At 31.4% G+C, this 17525-nt stretch overlaps 2 protein-coding genes across 4 annotated transcripts; one reads left to right on the top strand and one right to left on the bottom strand.

Moving 5' to 3' along the window:
• Window positions 1-320: 320 nt before the first annotated feature.
• On the bottom strand, window positions 321-3528 carry LOC131929428 (serine/arginine-rich splicing factor 2). 2 transcript variants are annotated; one of them, XR_009383966.1, is made up of 3 exons: window positions 3016-3527; window positions 1426-1670; window positions 321-1093 (listed from the first exon to the last, which is right to left on the bottom strand). XR_009383966.1 is itself a non-coding variant. In XM_059285631.1 (2 exons), the coding sequence occupies exons 1-2, from the start codon at window positions 3366-3368 to the stop codon at window positions 1502-1504; spliced, it is 522 nt and encodes a 173-aa protein (XP_059141614.1). In that variant the 5' UTR covers window positions 3369-3528; the 3' UTR covers window positions 321-1501. The 2 variants fall into 2 exon arrangements, 1 of the variants encoding a protein (XP_059141614.1); XM_059285631.1 differs by having other exon boundaries at window positions 321-1670; window positions 3016-3528.
• A 305-nt stretch (window positions 3529-3833) lies between these two features.
• On the top strand, window positions 3834-16381 carry LOC131929426 (UNC93-like protein MFSD11). Of its 2 annotated transcripts, none has more exons than XM_059285622.1 (14): window positions 3834-3938; window positions 8925-8974; window positions 10192-10299; window positions 10482-10561; window positions 11047-11143; window positions 11284-11466; window positions 12364-12401; window positions 12698-12763; window positions 12984-13109; window positions 14018-14186; window positions 14348-14411; window positions 14775-14846; window positions 15067-15243; window positions 15415-16381. In XM_059285622.1, exons 1-13 carry the CDS (start codon window positions 3849-3851, stop codon window positions 15223-15225), a joined length of 1302 nt encoding a protein of 433 aa, XP_059141605.1. In that variant the 5' UTR covers window positions 3834-3848; the 3' UTR covers window positions 15226-15243; window positions 15415-16381. The 2 variants fall into 2 exon arrangements, with proteins under 2 accessions (XP_059141605.1, XP_059141604.1); XM_059285621.1 differs by having other exon boundaries at window positions 12343-12401.
• Window positions 16382-17525: the final 1144 nt, after the last annotated feature.

Raw genomic sequence — 17525 nt, 5'->3', positions numbered from 1 at the left:
CCAAACGATTTTCGTTGGACAAAAACAACTCCGCGGGCGGGATGAGAGGACTTCGCGGGCCGTAGTTTGGAGATCCCTGAACTAGATAATGCTTTAGCAAACAAATGGTAAAATAAATTTTGAGATCCTTGGAAATTTTTAAGTAGTCAAAATTCCACCATCAATGACCCGAATTTCCCTTAATAGAAAGCCAGCTTCATCCTTAGTGACCTTAGTCAATGGTACTATCCATAACTTTTTGCCTTGATAAGAACACAAAATATACACACTAGTGCCCTAAGGCATTATTTCAAAATTAAAATAAAAAAACCAAAACAAAAATATTCATAAAAGTATCATTTCTTTTCTTAAAAAAAAAAAAACCTTACATTTAAAAAATTGCAAAATACAGAGGCATTGAAGAGTGCTACAACAATACCTACCAGTAGCTATCTAAATATTACCATGATTACAATTAATGAAGGCATTAACTTGAAAAATAACATAAGCATGACTTCTGAAAGGAATGGCTGAAACAGACCAAGATCCTAGATTTAAAAAAAATAAACTGCATGGTAAGTAAGACCCTTTCTATCTACATTTATTGCTAGAAACCAGTTTAAAAATCAAAATAAAATACTGTAAGCAGTAACTTTCCAACAAACATTAAGGACAATTCAACAAAGTCACATTTATATCTGCCCAACTAGTCATAATGAAGGTATCTCATCATTTGTGAAAAACATCTGCTATAACCTTATATCAGGTCAAATCTATAACCTAGAACATCCACTATTTCATAGGTAGACCAGTCATAAAGCTTTGGTAAGGTGGCTGCAATCACTATACTGCAGACTTTTTCACCATGCTTGGCAGGTACCCTAACCAACAGCAATCACACCAACAACAGGACTGCAATCACACCAACGCCGCTGTCTGCCAGCTGGGTCTACCAAACTAATACAGCATGCTTTTTTTCCTCCAACACCCTTCACTCCACCCCGCTGCTATCTTTACAGCCACACCCGACAGCGACAGTTACAGCAATCTCTGCACTGCACCGCCATTGCACCACTGTCTGCCACAGCAATTAATAACCCCGCCTTACCAGCTCCTACAGTTATGGGGAAACAAGAAAAGAGATTAGGTTAATATTTACACCTTTATTGATCATAGACACAATGAATGTGATGATGTGTAAAATGAACCAAATAGCTTGCCATGGTTAAATTTTTACAGTTAAAAAAAAAAACCCAACCAACCAACCACAAAAATGCTTAACCACATTTACTTAACAGAAAATAATATAAAACACATGCACACAAAATCTTATTCTTTTGTTTGTTAAAAATGGACAGTAATACAATATGCTACAATACAGAATGTGTGAAATATTTACAGAATGTTAAAATGTCAGTTCAATGTGTAAACAGCTTTGAGAAGCACCTTTTGTTTCAAAATTGGAGTGCCAATGTAGCAAAAAGCTGCTGTTCACATCCAAATGATACAACTCAACCTAAATTCAGTCTGAGGCATCGGCTCCATTTTGGTCAAAAGATCGAGAGCGACTTCGAGATCCTGCAGCTTTTCCACGACTTCTGCTGCGAGAACGGCTTGCTGAGCGACTATGAGAGCGGCTGCCTGACCTACTTCTGGAACGTCTCCTCCTCCTTGGGGATCTAGACCGAGACCTATGAAAGATAAAGTAACATACAACTTTTATAGAATTTACTAAGCAACTACCAAAAACAACAATCCATTTTGTTTAATATATATTTATATGCAGTGGCACGGGAAAGCACATATGAACAAAGACAAAAAAATCAGTTATATTTCCAAAATTTCTTGATCAAGATGGTTGAGAATCTACTTTAAGTTGCGCACTGAAATAATATGGAGATCCCGATAGACTAGCAAAGTTTTCAGCTCTTCTTAGTGTGAACCACCCCTTACAGCAAAAACCAAAATTCAATGCAGCTACCATAGGTCCACAGTGAAGAAAAAAATCAATATACTAATAAAATTACTAATACAATAATAATTTCCACAATTTTACCTTTTCTGCACACGTTACAATTGAATTATATTTAAAACATTAAGACTTAATGACGTCACGATACTAAAAATATGTCTGCATGGGTACCTAATATGGAAATTCGATATAAAAAAGGCAAATCAACATAACTAATTACTCATAAATATCTCAATTAGAGAAGTTTACTTAAGCGTGGACACTACATAGGTCCGGACACTTCGTCGGTTTTTGGTTCATAGAAACTTTAATTAGCATGTCTCATGCGAATACACAGCGCCTGCACGTAAACTTCATTTATGAACACTTCCGTATCAAGTACTTCCGTTTTCTGATGTGACCTGGCTGACTCAGCAAAAAACAGCGCGAGTGGCAGTGGCTGAATGGGATGAACTTAGGGAGTGTGGGAAAAGGTTTTATACTATTAAAATTACCTCACAAACAACCAATAACACAATATAAATGCATTTAATGTTTTTATTCATTGAATTGACTTTAAATTATTCTAAATGAACAAAAAGTGCTTTGTCCGATGATGGGTAAAGGTGTCCGAACACATGTAAAATTGTATTACATGTGTTCGGACACATGTTAAGACCCCCCAGCCACTATAACAAGAATAGCTAAAGTTCTATGCGTATGAATACAAAATGACACACACATTATTAAAGTAGAATGTTTTCGGATAGATATGATACTTTTTTTGTTTTCTATGTTAAGCGGTTACTGAATGAGACTGCATGGAAGTTGTAAGATGCGCATTTTCGCGGTGTGTGTCCGCAAAGTGTAAGGTACTCTAGAATCTAACTGCAAAAACAACCACTACAGCGGGAGGAGGGGGGGGGGGGCGGGCGGCAAAATGTGATCAGCATTTTCGGATAAAACGCCATTTTAGCGTATTTTTTTTTCATTGTTCACTTCACGTTCGTAATTTATCGTATTTTTTATCAACATTTTTAAAAATGAAGGTCTACGACTGCAAAAAAAAAAAAAAAAACACTTGCCTTCCTCTTCGGCCTCCACCGCCATAACCACGTCTTGGTGGACCTCGCCTGTGAGGTTCCGACGGTCGTCCATACCGAGCCATTTGACACCTCACTTCCCTGCCATCAAGAAGGGCGCCGTCCATTGAATCCATCGCATCTTCAGCATCCCGTTTGTCGTAGAATCGAACAAAAGCGAATCCGCGACTTTCTCGTGTGAATCTATCTCTGGGAATGTAAACATCACCAACGTCGCCATACTTCTCGAAAGCTCGGCGTAAATCATCTGGCGTTGTTCTGTATGTCAAGTTATCCACTTTCAGCGACACCATTCCGTCAATAGCAGGTGGTCCTCGACCGTAACCTCCACTCATACTTGTGTAAAAACAAAAAATACGGCAAACACAACCAGTCAAAAAAACTAGATTCTAGATCTTGATCAATCTAGTAAAATGACATCCACGCTGTTTTTTAGGTCAGGAAATGGCTTTCACAGTGAAGTAGGCGGGAGGATGTACGCATGCGCACATAAATAAGCATCACTGAGATCTCGGTGAAATTTGAGTTTCCTTTTCATTTCGCAGTGACGGCGCCGTCAAAACTTTTTGAAATAAAAAACAACGAAATTTGTAACGTTTGGTTTGATTTAGATAAAAATAATAGGCCATAGCCAGCTCTGTTAAATTATAAAATAAACACTTTATTTCAGAAATGCAATAATATTTGTTTTTATATATTATTTCTACTTCAAATGATAATAAAATTTTGATCCAACAACTCTGATCGCTTTTCCCCCAATGAAACATGGCCTTGTGATCCACTAATTTTTCATTGATCATGTGATAGTGTCCAAGATGGCGGACTTAAGACTCTTCAATATAATTGTTTTGGGGTTCTCGTTTATGTTGATATTTACCGCATTTCAAACATGTTCTATGGTTGAGGTAATTATGGCCTATGTATTTATTTATGGGTCATTGGAAGTAAACGTATTACCGATGTCCGACAGTGGTCTCTTCCAAGAATGGGCGATAGATTACCAAAATTTAATGTTAAAAAATTAGGCCTACAAGTTGAAATTACAGTAGTACACAGTACACACACAGTACAGATGACACAGTAGGCCATAGATTACAATTTCATCTATTTCTTTAGCCTGTTTAGGTACGTAAAATCGCCCGCGACTAGTAATGTGAAAAACCCGTGACTCCATAAATTTTATTAATTAGGCCTATATATACTATATAATATTAATTATTTCACATTTTGAGGAGGATTTATTTTGTTTTGAAAAATGCAAAAAAAGTTTCCTTGTTTCATTTTTTATGCAAAGTTGAATGTGAATAGCTGTATTGGGGCTATTCTCAGTCGTGACCGTTTTTTATAGATTTAATTAGGTATTCTAAATGAGCCGAAAAAAACGTACTGCGCGCAAAAAAATTTGGTCGGGTTGCGCCAACGCTCGGAGATCCGATACCATAATACATACGATTACACTGAAAACTAATATAGAAAGTAGAATGGACGCCCTTTAAGATGATATGACTTTGCCCGCTGTAAAATATAATTTAATGCTAAAAATAATAGATTTAAAAGTTTCAAATGATTTTTTTACACGAAAAAAATATTTTACAGCCGGCAAAATTATATATTCAGATCGGGCGTCCAATTTACTATAAAAATGTTATAATTTAATTAACACTTAATGTATGGTATCGGATCGCAGAAATAAAAACGAACGCATACGTATCGTGATGACCCGCGCTAACTTTTGCCGGCTTAAATCTAGTTTTGCGTAATGTCACGGAACACCCCGCTCAAGTTCAAAGCAGGATTTTGTGTTTATTCGCGGATTACCATGGATTTTAAACAATGTCTAGGTAAGTTAAGTGCTTTATAAATTATTAGCTATATTCATTTTATTTATAATAAACTGCTGATTTAAACCTTTTGCATTTTAGTGTCCACTTATCGGTAATTGCTACACGCTTAAAAAAACATTTACCAAAAAATTATCTAGACCTTTTTAAAAGTTCTTTGTATTTAATTTACGATTACCAAAATAAAAAAGGAATGCACAATTAAATCAAAAAGATGTTTATAAGAGTGATAGAATTTAATTTGTATTCGTGAATTTTATTAATTACTAACATCGACCGATTAAACTATCAATATATTGTCGATATTTCAAGCCGCTTGTCGGCCATTTTTTTTTTTTTTGCCTTCTCTTAATGTTGGATTCAACTATTATATTACGCAGGGTTAACAGCATACTTTCAATTTATTGTAGCATTGTTTATTTTGTTTTTCCTAGTTTAATAGTTAACTATTCTATATAATTGCAGTAATTACATTAAATTTTAGAATACTACGATCGTTAATGTTTCTTATCTCTAGGTTTATTGAACTGACGACATTAAAATAAAATGTAGCCCCCCTTCCATAATAGTTTAACCCAAAATTGTTTCTAGATCTAGATCTACTTAGATTAGTTAGATTCACTATTGCTTTCATGTTAATATTTAGTAGTAGAACTATCTAAAGTGTTTACATTTAATATCTAAAAAAAGCATTGAGCAGCCTTACTTTTAATATTATTCTATTTACAGAGCAAGATATTAGCAAAAGAAAGGGGAAACTGAAACTGAAAGGCCTGCCAAAAATGTGTATTGTTTGTGTAAGCACCAACAGGACTACTGAATACTTTTGAAGGAAACCATATGTCAGATGTTAGTATTTTCTTCACTTTGCTTATTAGTTATAATGATGTAATGTTACATGATTGATATCTAAGTAGGTATAAAGATATACAGACCTACTATATAATTCAGTATATTGGAAATGCTAATTAATTGTTTTTATTCACAGACATTTTCTATACTCTGGACCAATGGAAAGATCCCTTACTAGTTTCCATAATTTGATGTGTGCTGCCAGTTCACAATAATTTATTACAATGCTACTCCAAACCTTGAAGAAGAAGACTAACTCAACCAAGATATTGACTATTAATTACAATGCTACCCAACCTCATAGAGAACTTTCCCAATCAGGATATTGACCTGTCTTTTTGAACCTGCTCTAAGATTTCTGATAATTGTATAAGTTAGGACCTAGACATTTCCAGAAGTTGACATTGATCAATAACTAACTAGAAGAAATAAATTTACTGATAACAAGTAAATTTAGGCTAAGCATGTCATGATTAGGGAGCAGAGTAACAAAACTAGATGAACACCACAAAGCTAACAGTTAGGATCATTTATAAAGAGTTTTAGTTTAATTAGTTATCTTACTTCATCAGTGTTTAAAAGGCATGAAATTTCTTCTTAGTAAGTATATAAGTAAAGTAATAGCATAGTTATTTAATTTTTTTATAACAAAGTAATGCTAACATGTTTCCTACACAATTTATATTACTTTCTTAAAAGTAAGGACACTTTTTGCAAGATGTTAGGTAATGAAAATTCTTGATTTTGGGCGTTAAGGAAGGATGCCTTATATTGTTTTGCAGAATGATTATTTTATGTTTCTGTGTTTATTATATGTTAAGAACATCATGTGCTTTAAGATGGTGTAAAATTTATTAAGATACCTTACTTTAATATTTTTTAATCATTTTTTGAAAAAGGGTGAAATTTCTATTTTTTATAAACTGACCTTGCAGAATCTGGTCTCACTAATTACTTTCTTTATTAATTCTTTACCTGCTTATTTCATATTAACATGCTTTGAATTTCCTTTCTTAGAACATTTATATTATCAATGTGGCTTAATTAGTTTATTTTATATGATTTTTTAAAAATGACTGTAAATTGACTTTTTGTCTCCCTTTTCGTACTTTGGTAAAATTGTGCTTTGGCTCATTTTTAAGTGAATAAATTTTCCATTTATATCTGTCTGACAACCTTGAAAAAAATTGGGTTTGCTATTTGTATTACTGGCTGTGTGTGCAAGAAATTTGTGAGTTCTAACTTCGTAATTTTAGAAGTTAGTAGGGGTCTCAAATAGACCCTTTACTGCTCGAAAAGTGAACACATTTTTCGAGTTTTAAAAAATTCATAACTTTTTTAAAAATGGACATACATCAATAAATTTGGTGTTTCTGTTCTGATGAAAGCAATCCCTATCAGGTGGAAGTGTTAAATTTTATTTAATTTCATTATGAAAATTTCATTTAGAATACCTAATTTAATGCTAAAAATACCCTAGGGGCATGAAAATGTGTGGTCATGTACCTGTTTTTAAACAATTGAATTAAAACTTTTCAGTCAGTAATAAATAAAGACTAGCGATGTTTCCAACAGATGCAACCTTGCTCATTTACAATAGCAGTTGTTTTTTTTGTAAACTTATAGCGCGAGATTCAGGGGAAGCCACTCTATTTTAAAAATGGATGCTGTTTATATAGCAAATCTTGCTCGCAAACACTGCTGTTTTAAGTTAATTTCTGGCCTATATTGATATATTTAGCCATTGATTTAGGTTTATTATTCATTTATCTATAATATTTCACACAAATATATCACAATATACTATAATTAAAGCCTTGACAATGAGGTAACTTTTTCGTACATGAATAGCCGCGGGCGATTTTACGTACCTAAAACGATAGATTACTCAACTTCAACTAGGCCTAATTTTTAACATTTCCTAACTGCACCTAACTAATCTAATTTATTTCAATTAATTAATACCTAATAATGCACTAATATTCAATATATTTTAATTAAGATAATCTATCGTTTTAGGGGATGATTATAGATACCGGTGTCCGATAATAGACTCCTCCATAAAATAGGTGTGTTGGGTTGATAGTAGGATTGTAATCTCAACTAATTTTATGGTTAGAAATTAGGGTTAGGCGTAAGGTAGGGTTGGGGTTAGGGTAAGGGACAGGGCTAGCATTGACATTAGCCAGCCATGTGTGTATTTAGTTAACTACCAGTAACCTAACACCCCTTTTTTAAATAAGATTCCATTATCGGACACCGGTATAAATATTCTCCCGTTTTGGATAAAGTTGGCCAAGACTTGTAATGTGAAAAAGGGTGACTACTTAAATTTTAGTAATTATTTCACATTTTTAGAAGGATTTGTTTTAAAATTAAAAAAAAAATTTCAAAGTTTCATTTATGTACCTGTTTTTAAACAATTGTATTGAAACTTTTCAGTAATGTTATGTTCATAACATTGAAAATTTGTATAAAAAAGTACTAAGTAGGCCCTACTTGGCCTAGAATGATAATTTTTGTGTTTTTACAAATGGTAAACACAAAATGTACACAATTTCCTTATTAACTAGAGTATTTTTGTACTAGTCTAGTATTTTTATTTACTTTTTTATTTAATAGGTAAACATATAGTTAACAAGACTTGTTTTTTTAAAAATATGTTAATGTTGTGACTAAATACTTGTGTGTAAGAACAATTGCCTCCAAAATATTTTATTTAACCGAAACAGAGATAAGTCTAGTCCTCTGATCTCTATTCTCTGTCACCAGTAGTAAGTAAATGCAAATAGTAACAGATGGTTATTATTACATAATTATATACACTTATTTAAACTGCCACAGTAAGCACACACATACAAAAGTTAATAAAAAAGCATTAGGCGCAGTGGCGTAGCCAGGATCGTCTCAAGGGGGGTTCCAATTTTTACCCGGGGACAAACTTTTGATTTGCACCCCCCCCCCCTCAAACTTTCGATTTGCACCCCCCTCAAACTTTCGATTTGCACCCCCCCTCATACTTTTTATATATACCGAGGGGGGGGGGGTATGACCCCCCTAACCCCCCCCCCCTGCCTACGCCACTGATTAGGCGTAATAAAAAAAAAACAAATTTATTGAAGCTGTTGTAATGTAACAGTAATTTGAAATCAGCAGCTTTACAATTTATAAACTGCTAATATTTATTTATTATCACAGAAAACTGTTCTAGATAGTGCAGGGGGATTTTCTGGACATGCATATACAAGGTATGTTGAGTATTACTGGCACCTTCTTTGAGCAGAGATTACATAGTTAAAAATCTAGTGCATTGTTATAGAAACATGTGGTTATAAAAAATTAATTTTATGGTTCTTGTATTAGTTTTTTATTTTGTTATAATCTTTCCAGTAACTGAATAATATTTAAAGAAAATGACAAACAATTTTTTTAACTTTTCACCTTATGGTAATAGAAACAAAACTAGGTCATGCTAGTAATAGGGAATAACCAAAATGTATTGCTTTTTAATTTTTAACATCACCAAAAAGTGATATTTGAATGGAACACTATGTTTGAATAATAGCCAATCAGAGTTTGTCTAACACAAGTGGGAGTTGGTAAATTGTGAAACGCAAAATGGTGAGGCAGTGAATTGCGAGAAGGGTTTACAAAAAAGTCCCATGACTTTTTTGTCTCTCATCTTGCCCCTACCTGATACTTACGCTGGGTGTGGATAATGTCAATGTCGTCTTCGAAAATTATACCCCACCTGATTTACAATAAACTTTGTTATGGACTTCAAAGATGTTTCATTTGTATTGTTATATCTTCTGATTTTTCTGTCACTAGACATACTAAAATAATATTCTTTTTATGAACTCATAGTGACCTGTTGACTGAGACAGGATTTTTCTCCCACTGACAAGAAAATGTGACATATCTACTTGTTTAGTTTATAACTTTATTTCTTGCTCATCAGGTGAAAAACAAACCAACCAAAGCATAAAATAAGATCTAGCAAATTGTGTCTCGCTATTTACCCGTAATTCTGCAGATATGTCTTGCATTTTCTTTTTCATCTTCTATTTACTGCCTTGCCATTTTGCATCTGGCAATTTACCAACACCCTACACACGTGAAATGCCACTTAACATCTAGTTGGTAAATGCAAAATAAAATAGCATTGATTAAAAAATATTAAATTTCTTAATTTTTTTTTCATCTTTAGTTTTATTTATTCTTAAAATTTAAGTCTACTCAGAATGTACCAAAACAATTTTTTTTGTTCATGTCAAATGTGATCAGGTTCCTCTCAGCCAACAAGGCCAATGCCCTTTCACATTTTTCTAATACATGAAGGTTAACAGGACTGCTAAATGTCATTGAAGTTAGAGTGTATTTGTTTTATTTTATTCTGATTTGAATGTTAGTGTATTTTTAAAGCATTTTATTGCTATTTAATTAAAACACCTTTTACACACAGTTTAGGCATCCTGTATGCAGTCTTTTCAATTTCAAACTGGGCTGCCCCATCATTTGTAACAGCTGCTGGTCCACGGGTTTCTTTATTTTTTGGATCATTACTTTACGTGTAAGTTAACACTTGAAATTGTTTGATGGTTAAATACAAGCTTTATTTATGAGTATATTCATTTATTTATTATTATTACATTGTAACTTTATTTAGTTTATTCTTAAATTTACTGTGAAGTGTGTATCATTTATATAATTTTATTTTTAATTCTCTCATAGCTACTAACATAAATTCTATAGTCTATTTGTAGCATCATTTCTCAAGCCAATGGTATGGGCACTATATCTTGGATCAGTTTTAGTTGGATTTGGAGCAGCAGGTTAGTTTGCATTTTAAAAATAAATGAAGGTACTACTAAACCTTTTAATATAATATTACTGTGGGGTTGTGTTCTGTGGGTTTTTACTACTTTGGTAGATGTATCAAGCATTATTTTTTTAGGATGGTGAAAAAATATCATTGAATTTAAGCTGGTTTTTACCTCCCTTTACACATCTTTACAAATGGTCTAATTCCCCCATCTCTAAAATCATATTTGTCCATAAGAAATACAAAATATATGCTTCATGACATTTCTACCACCCCCACCTCATCATTTTCCCTGCAGCAGCAAGTTGTCATTTATTAACAAGCACAAACAATAGATTTATTTCTGTTTATCTAGTAAAACTTAATGTATCCTTTTAATAACAAGTTGGTTATTAAGAACTATACTTTAAAAAAATATCAGACTATTTGTTTATTGTTACTGTTAAACATTGTATAAAATTTTAATGAGTTACTATTGTTTTTCTGCCTTTTCAGTTTTATGGACAGCTCAAGGAAATTTTCTTACAATCAACTCTAATGCAGAGACTGTTGCACGTAACAGTGGTATATTTTGGGCACTTTTGCAATGCAGGTATAAAAGTCCTTGAAAATTATAAAATTATCACTTATATATTATTTACGTTAACATTTCAAAAAATTGATTTCATAGCCCATTGTGTCATATTTTTCAACTAAATAAATAAATTTTGATTTTTTGCCTTTTTTTTTCAGTCTCCTCATTGGAAACCTTTACAGCTATTTTGTTTTTCAAGGAAAATCAGAAATATCAGAATCTGAACGTACAAAATTGTTTGCTGCACTAACTGGAGCAGGTCTTCTTGGAAGTCTTTGCTTACTTATATTGCGTCGGCCAAGAGTTGATGACACTGACAATGTACTTAATTTGAATGCCAGGTCTGTAAAACTTCATACTGCACTGTAAAAAAAAATAATTCTTATTCAGACCTGATAGTTCAAATGACAGGTGAAGTAAAGTTTGTTTCTATGACCTCAGTATATGAAGGGATTGTGTGGTTAACACTATGTCCAGATGCAATTACTTTGCTTGACTGGAGCCAGGTGCTTATCTAAGTGTAGTAGAAATTTTATATGCTTTAGACTGGGAACACTGGTCAGACAAGGTCATCAGTTGCCTACAAGCTTTAAGTAAGAACTATGGGTGTTTATGGTTAATAGTTTACTGATTAAATAATAATTCTACTATTTATTGAGTATAAAAATAATGCAAACAGTCTTGTTAAGTTTTAAATAATTGTTTTACTACAACAGATTCCCTACTGAATAAGCCTTGTGCCCTGGTTATTTTGAAGCTACAAATAACATTTAATATTCAGTGTAAAGTATATATTGAAATGGTTCCATGACAAATGATCTCAGGACAAATATCATTTGCCCTAGTATCATTTGTACATGAGATATCTTGTCTGGGATATTTTGTCTGAGATCATTTATCCTGTCACCATTGAAATATATCTTAGTTTATTAAACAATGATTAATGATGTATTTCATTACTATATTGACTTTTTAATAATACGTAATTATGTCTCTATATACTATATATATAAACATTTTTATTATATCTGTATATTTTTGTACTGACCTTTTTGTTAATTTTCCTACCTTACCTAACTCTATTCCTGACTTACCTTAACACTAGGCCTATAATTTAAAGTATTCTTCACCACAATAATGACTTTAAAATGCTAGTTGGATGTTTTTTTTCCTCTTTAGTTAATCATCTATGCAGATTAATTTTAAGTTTTTTACAGAACTATTTGTTCATGTTGCAGTGCCATCCATTCACCCCCCTCACCTCTCGCCACATTAAGTAAGTTTTATTTTGTCTGTGATATAATACTCTAAAGTCTTTTTCACTTTAGCACTGATGGATAATAATAAAGTTAAATTCATTATCTAAAACCCATCATTAGAATGTTTGCCCTTAAAAATAATATAAAATTAAATAAAACAAAATATTTTTCAGTTATTGGTTTTATAAAAATGTCTATTTATCTTTTTTAATGATGATTTAGTGAATATTTAAAAATCTTTAAAAAAATCTTATTAGAGAATGCTCCTGATTATATACTAATATTTGTAAAGAATGCCACCAAATAATTTCAGAGAGATCCTTTCAGCTGCTCAGAACCAAAGAAATGATGCTACTTTCATTGGCCTTTGCCTACACAGGTAAACAAAAAAAGTAAAATAGCTCACACTACTCACAGTTCTGAAGTAGCATATAATAGTAACATAGATGTAGCTAAAAATAAGTTTTTATTTGTTTTTAATTGTCAAATTGTACAAGAAAAACATTTGGTATTTATAAAAAACACTTTTTGCATAAGACAATAAAATGTTGAAATTTTAAATCTGTCAAACTCATAAATATTTTAATTTAAATGTAAAGGTTTGGAACTCACATTCTTTAGTGGAGTGTATGGGTCAAGCATATCTCACAATCAACATTTTGGAAGTGAGGCCAATGGCTTGCTGGGGATATCTGGAATTTTCATTGGTGTTGGGGAGATTTTGGGTAAGAACTTTTTACTTGTAGTTGTATAAAAATACAAAATGAGTAAGACATTTTTTCCCCTTTTTAATTGAAACAAGAGGTCAGACCTTGGTCTTGAGGGGATGGCTGCTCATAAGTAATTTTGAATAATTGAATTAAACATGGCTTTTATTTTACAAGCTTTAACTTAGTTCACAAAATCACTTTGTGGCAAATTTTGTCACTAAAATTTGACCCACTTTTAATGCAGCAACTTCATTCAAACTTTATAGATACTATTTTCTTCTATGGCAATGCATGAATTTCTAATTAGACATTACATTAGTTATTAAAATTTAACTAGAAGATTACTGAATTGAATACTATCTGTCTGCTGAGCTGTTGTTCACATCTATCTTTGGTGACAGTTGGTTGCCTGAGTGTCCAACATGAACTAGGGCAGATAACTGTCTTTTAGATCCATTGATCTGGTTTTGAAGCAAATATTTTTAGATGTGTCAACTTAATTTAGAACATATTACTAAAATGTGGAAAATAAAACAAACATTTAAAAAACCTTTATAATAACAAGCTTTTAATTTTAAGTGCACATAAAATAAGAAAAAAACATGATAGTTTTAATAAAAGTTTTGGTTGCTAAAATTTGTAAGAGCGACCTAAGCGTTTATTAATGCAAGTTTGTTTTATTTTCAGTGCATTTAAAAGCTTGTTATTAGAAATTTTGTTTTGTTTTATTCATTCGTTTTTTAAGGTTTTTAATAAAAATAGATCAATTTATGTAATATTGACCCAGCTCAGTTAATTATATCACTCTTTTAGGAGGGGCATGTTAAAGTATGGAGTCATTTGGAAAGAAGGGGAGGAGGTAAAGTTGTCCAAAGAAGTGTGAAACCATTTTCATTTATGGAAGATACCTATCACAATTTCAGGTGGAGCTTTGTTTGGGCTATTAGGAAAGAAAACAAATGCACATGGAAGAGATCCCATAATTGTATTGGGATATGTTGTTCAAATTACAGCTTTTTTCCTGATATTTCTGGATTTGCCTCAAAATTCTCCCATTGATTTAACTAATCAACCTACATATATTACTTCAAAGTAAGTTATTACTATAGCTTGCAATAGTAACAAAAAGTAGACAAGTCTGACTTTAATATTGTTTTACTTTTTATTTAAACCAGTGTTAAATAATTTTAAAAATCTATTTAAAATAGTAAATAGAAGCACATTTTAAGTTGTTCGTTTGGTTATATCAACAGCAAATATGTTGCAATTCTGTGTAGTTTTCTTCTTGGATTTGGTGACAGTAGTTTTAATACGCAGGTAAATTTATTTATACTAAAAAAAAATGTATTGTTAGTTTTATTTTGAAATATAATTTAATTATAAAGGCCATAGGGTTGTATTGGCTTTATGTTCAACTTGTTGCCATAGTTGTTTGGTTCTTTGAAGATTTGTCATAAACTTAAGAAATTAAGTTCTTTGGCTTTTCTTTTTATGTCATTTTTTTTTTAAATTATTGATCTGTGATAGGCCTATAATTTTGCAAATTTTTTTAATACAAAAAGTTTAATACAATTTCTTGTACAAAAGTGACCTTCAATAGTCATTAACATCATTGCTATTTTAGAAGTTGAAGATTTAATTGGGGTTGTATTGATTTTAAAACTGATTACATTTTTACAGCTGTACTCAATCCTAGGCTTCATGTTCCCAGAGGACAGTTCTCCTGCTTTTGCACTATTTAAATTCGTACAGGTAAATTAATTTAAAATTATTTTTTCTGCTTTAACAATCCAAGAAACTTTTGAAGAATGTATTAGGTTTGATTGCTAAAATGATTACATCTAAAGTCTTCATCAGAAAAATACCTACAGAAATAACTATAGTACACCATTAAAAACTAAAGATTAATAAACTTAAAATTAAAGTATTTGAAGGTTTCCTTTCTATATTCTAATTGTATTATACTTCCCAGTCCATTGCAGCTGCAGTAGCGTTTTACTATAGTAATGTGTTGTTGCTGGAGTGGCAGCTCCTGATACTTGTTGTCATGGGGACATTGGGTACAATGGGATTTAATATAGTGGAGTGGAGTTGCACACGAGCTTCAAGAAGTGGCTACCAGAGCATATGACAGGAGGACGATTTAGGGGTATCTTTTTAATTTTTTAGATCTTGAAAGTTACAATTTTAATTTACTCCTAACTGGTAACTATGTTTTTTATTAGTAGTAAACACTGGTCTTTTATCAAAAAATTTCAGCCCCTTTTTTTAAAAAGATAATTTTTATAGTCATACACTTTTTCTGAATATGTTTCACCAGGTAGAAAAGGCCATTTCTGCAAACAACATTGATGCTGAAGAACAATACCCCACAATTTTATGATATTATTTAGCCCAAAACATATATTTGCCATAAATGTAAGGTTAAAAGACACTTTTTTTTTTTCTAAAAATAGTCTTTTTACCTTCTAACATGACTATTTCTGGTTTGAAATGGGTGCATTTTTAAATGCTGTTTGTTACAGATTTTTTTTTTTGTTTGACAAATTATTAGTAAAAACAGCAATTATTTTCATTTTGTACAAATGTGTTAATATTTTGTTTTTAATGAAGAATTGTTTAATGTGTAATGGCAGTGTAAGAAGTATTTTGTGATAATTTTTTAAACATTGTCTTTCAAGTATGTTGATAAAAAATACTGACACACACAAGTTATGCATGACATTTTAATATAAATAAATCTTATGATACATGTTTTTTTTTCACAGATAAATACTTTAATTGTGCCTTAAAACATTATCAAATAAGTACAATGTAGAACAGAATATAAGACTGAATACATATTAAATTTTAGGTATATTTCTAATTGAAAGTCAAAGCCATATTGTAATATATAATTTTATAAATGCATTTTTATCTTTGAATGTACTTAGCTAAATGTGTAATAAAATGTATATGATAATTAATTTTACATCACATTTTAACCAATAAACCTTGTATTTTAACTTAACTTAAACTTTTGACACCCTGAAATTACAAGCTTATAATAATGTATATTGGACGGACCATTAGAACCTTGTTAAAGTTGTTTTACTTTAAGTAAAAAAAAATAATTGTATATTGAACTAAGGGTACATTTTAAATCTCACAAAATGTAAATATTTATAAATTGTATGTATATATATATTTATATGTGGCAGCTGATGCAAATATGCAAAGGCTTACCTTACTTTATTTTAAATATTAAAATTTTTTATTTGGGCAAATGTAGCTTTAACTGTTTCTGTTTTTTTTTTTTAGTTGTGGTGATTTATAAAGTTTGCCAAATAATGGCCAAAACCACAGGCATAAGTGTCCAGCCATTTATACTGTATAGAGCTAATGTGGATGACTTGAGGAAAACATTCCAAACATGAATAATATTTAAGATCTCAGCTTTTATATCTAGGCATGTTCACTTCACAACCATTCAAATAGTTAATTTTAATAGTTTGAACTTCCTTTTTAATTTACAAGAGATTCTAAAAAAATTTTTACCTTTGTCTTAATGTATGCTTATTTATACTACAGCAGTTAGCCTATTACATTTAGCAATCAAATCATGATTTTTACTTTGTATCAGGACTGAATATTATTTTATAACAACATCCATTTGATAAGCGATTAAAGGACTGATGAATGTTTTATCTAGTGGCCTATTTACAAATATAAAAGTTTATACAACATGGGCTCAGGGGCTGTCTGCATAGAGATAAATAGCACACTTTTTTTTTAGAATTTTCACTTGTGATTAGATAAAGATAGTAAGATATGAAGTAGACAAATGACGCAGCATCTTCAGTATTAAAAAAAAAAAAGCTTTGTTTTTAATTTACAAAAAGAATTTTAAAAACCTGTTCACAATTACCAAAAGGACAAAAAATACAATGGGTAGTTGTTCCTAAAATAATTTTACTGCACAGTTTTGTAAAGAAGTGCTGAACATGAAAGTTTTTTTTCTTCTGCTAAATTTGTGCTTTTAAATCTCTTCTTTATACAGTTGATACAGATGGGTTGACCTACAAAAAGGGACCAGTTAAAGACTAATTGTCTTTTCTCTTGATCTCATGGCTTGACAGACTCAGTCTTAAGTACCCTTCATTTGCTTAAAGGTTATGGTTGCCTCTGATTCACCAATGCACTTCATTATTTTTTGTAAAAATAGTTGAATTGCTCTAGGCTAACACAAACTTGGTCTGATTAATTATCATAAAAGGAATCCATCTGACAAATTAAAAGACCAATCCAATAAATTCCCTTATGGGAAAACTTCAAACATGTTTTCACTGTACAGAATTAACAGGATCAAAGGTCACACGAACAAGTTGCTGTACTGAAACCATTCTTTAATCAAAGCACAACAATCTTTTTAGCTTATCAACTTGATTCTAT

The sequence above is a fragment of the Physella acuta genome, unplaced genomic scaffold, assembly GCF_028476545.2.
Source record: "Physella acuta isolate Inbredline_101_S28 unplaced genomic scaffold, ASM2847654v3 ptg001627l, whole genome shotgun sequence".
Lineage (NCBI taxonomy): Eukaryota > Metazoa > Mollusca > Gastropoda > Physidae > Physella > Physella acuta.
The sequence above is the reverse complement of the archived record's forward strand: the minus strand, read 5'-3'. Positions and strand labels throughout refer to the sequence as shown.

What these genes read in the sequence shown, in the direction of transcription:
- LOC131929428 (XM_059285631.1), bottom strand. Translation starts at nt 3,368, where the DNA reads ATGAGTGGAGGTTACGGTCGAGGACCACCTGCTATTGACGGAATGGTG. An exon ending in GGTGGAGGCCGAAGAGGAAG is followed by an intron (nt 1,671 to 3,015) that starts GCAAGTGTTTTT and finishes TATCTTTCATAG; the next exon opens with GTCTCGGTCTAGATCCCCAA.
- LOC131929426 (XM_059285621.1), top strand. Translation starts at nt 3,849, where the DNA reads ATGGCGGACTTAAGACTCTTCAATATAATTGTTTTGGGGTTCTCGTTT. An exon ending in GTACTTAATTTGAATGCCAG is followed by an intron (nt 11,467 to 12,342) that starts GTCTGTAAAACT and finishes AGTTTTTTACAG; the next exon opens with AACTATTTGTTCATGTTGCA. An exon ending in ACAGTAGTTTTAATACGCAG is followed by an intron (nt 14,412 to 14,774) that starts GTAAATTTATTT and finishes ACATTTTTACAG; the next exon opens with CTGTACTCAATCCTAGGCTT.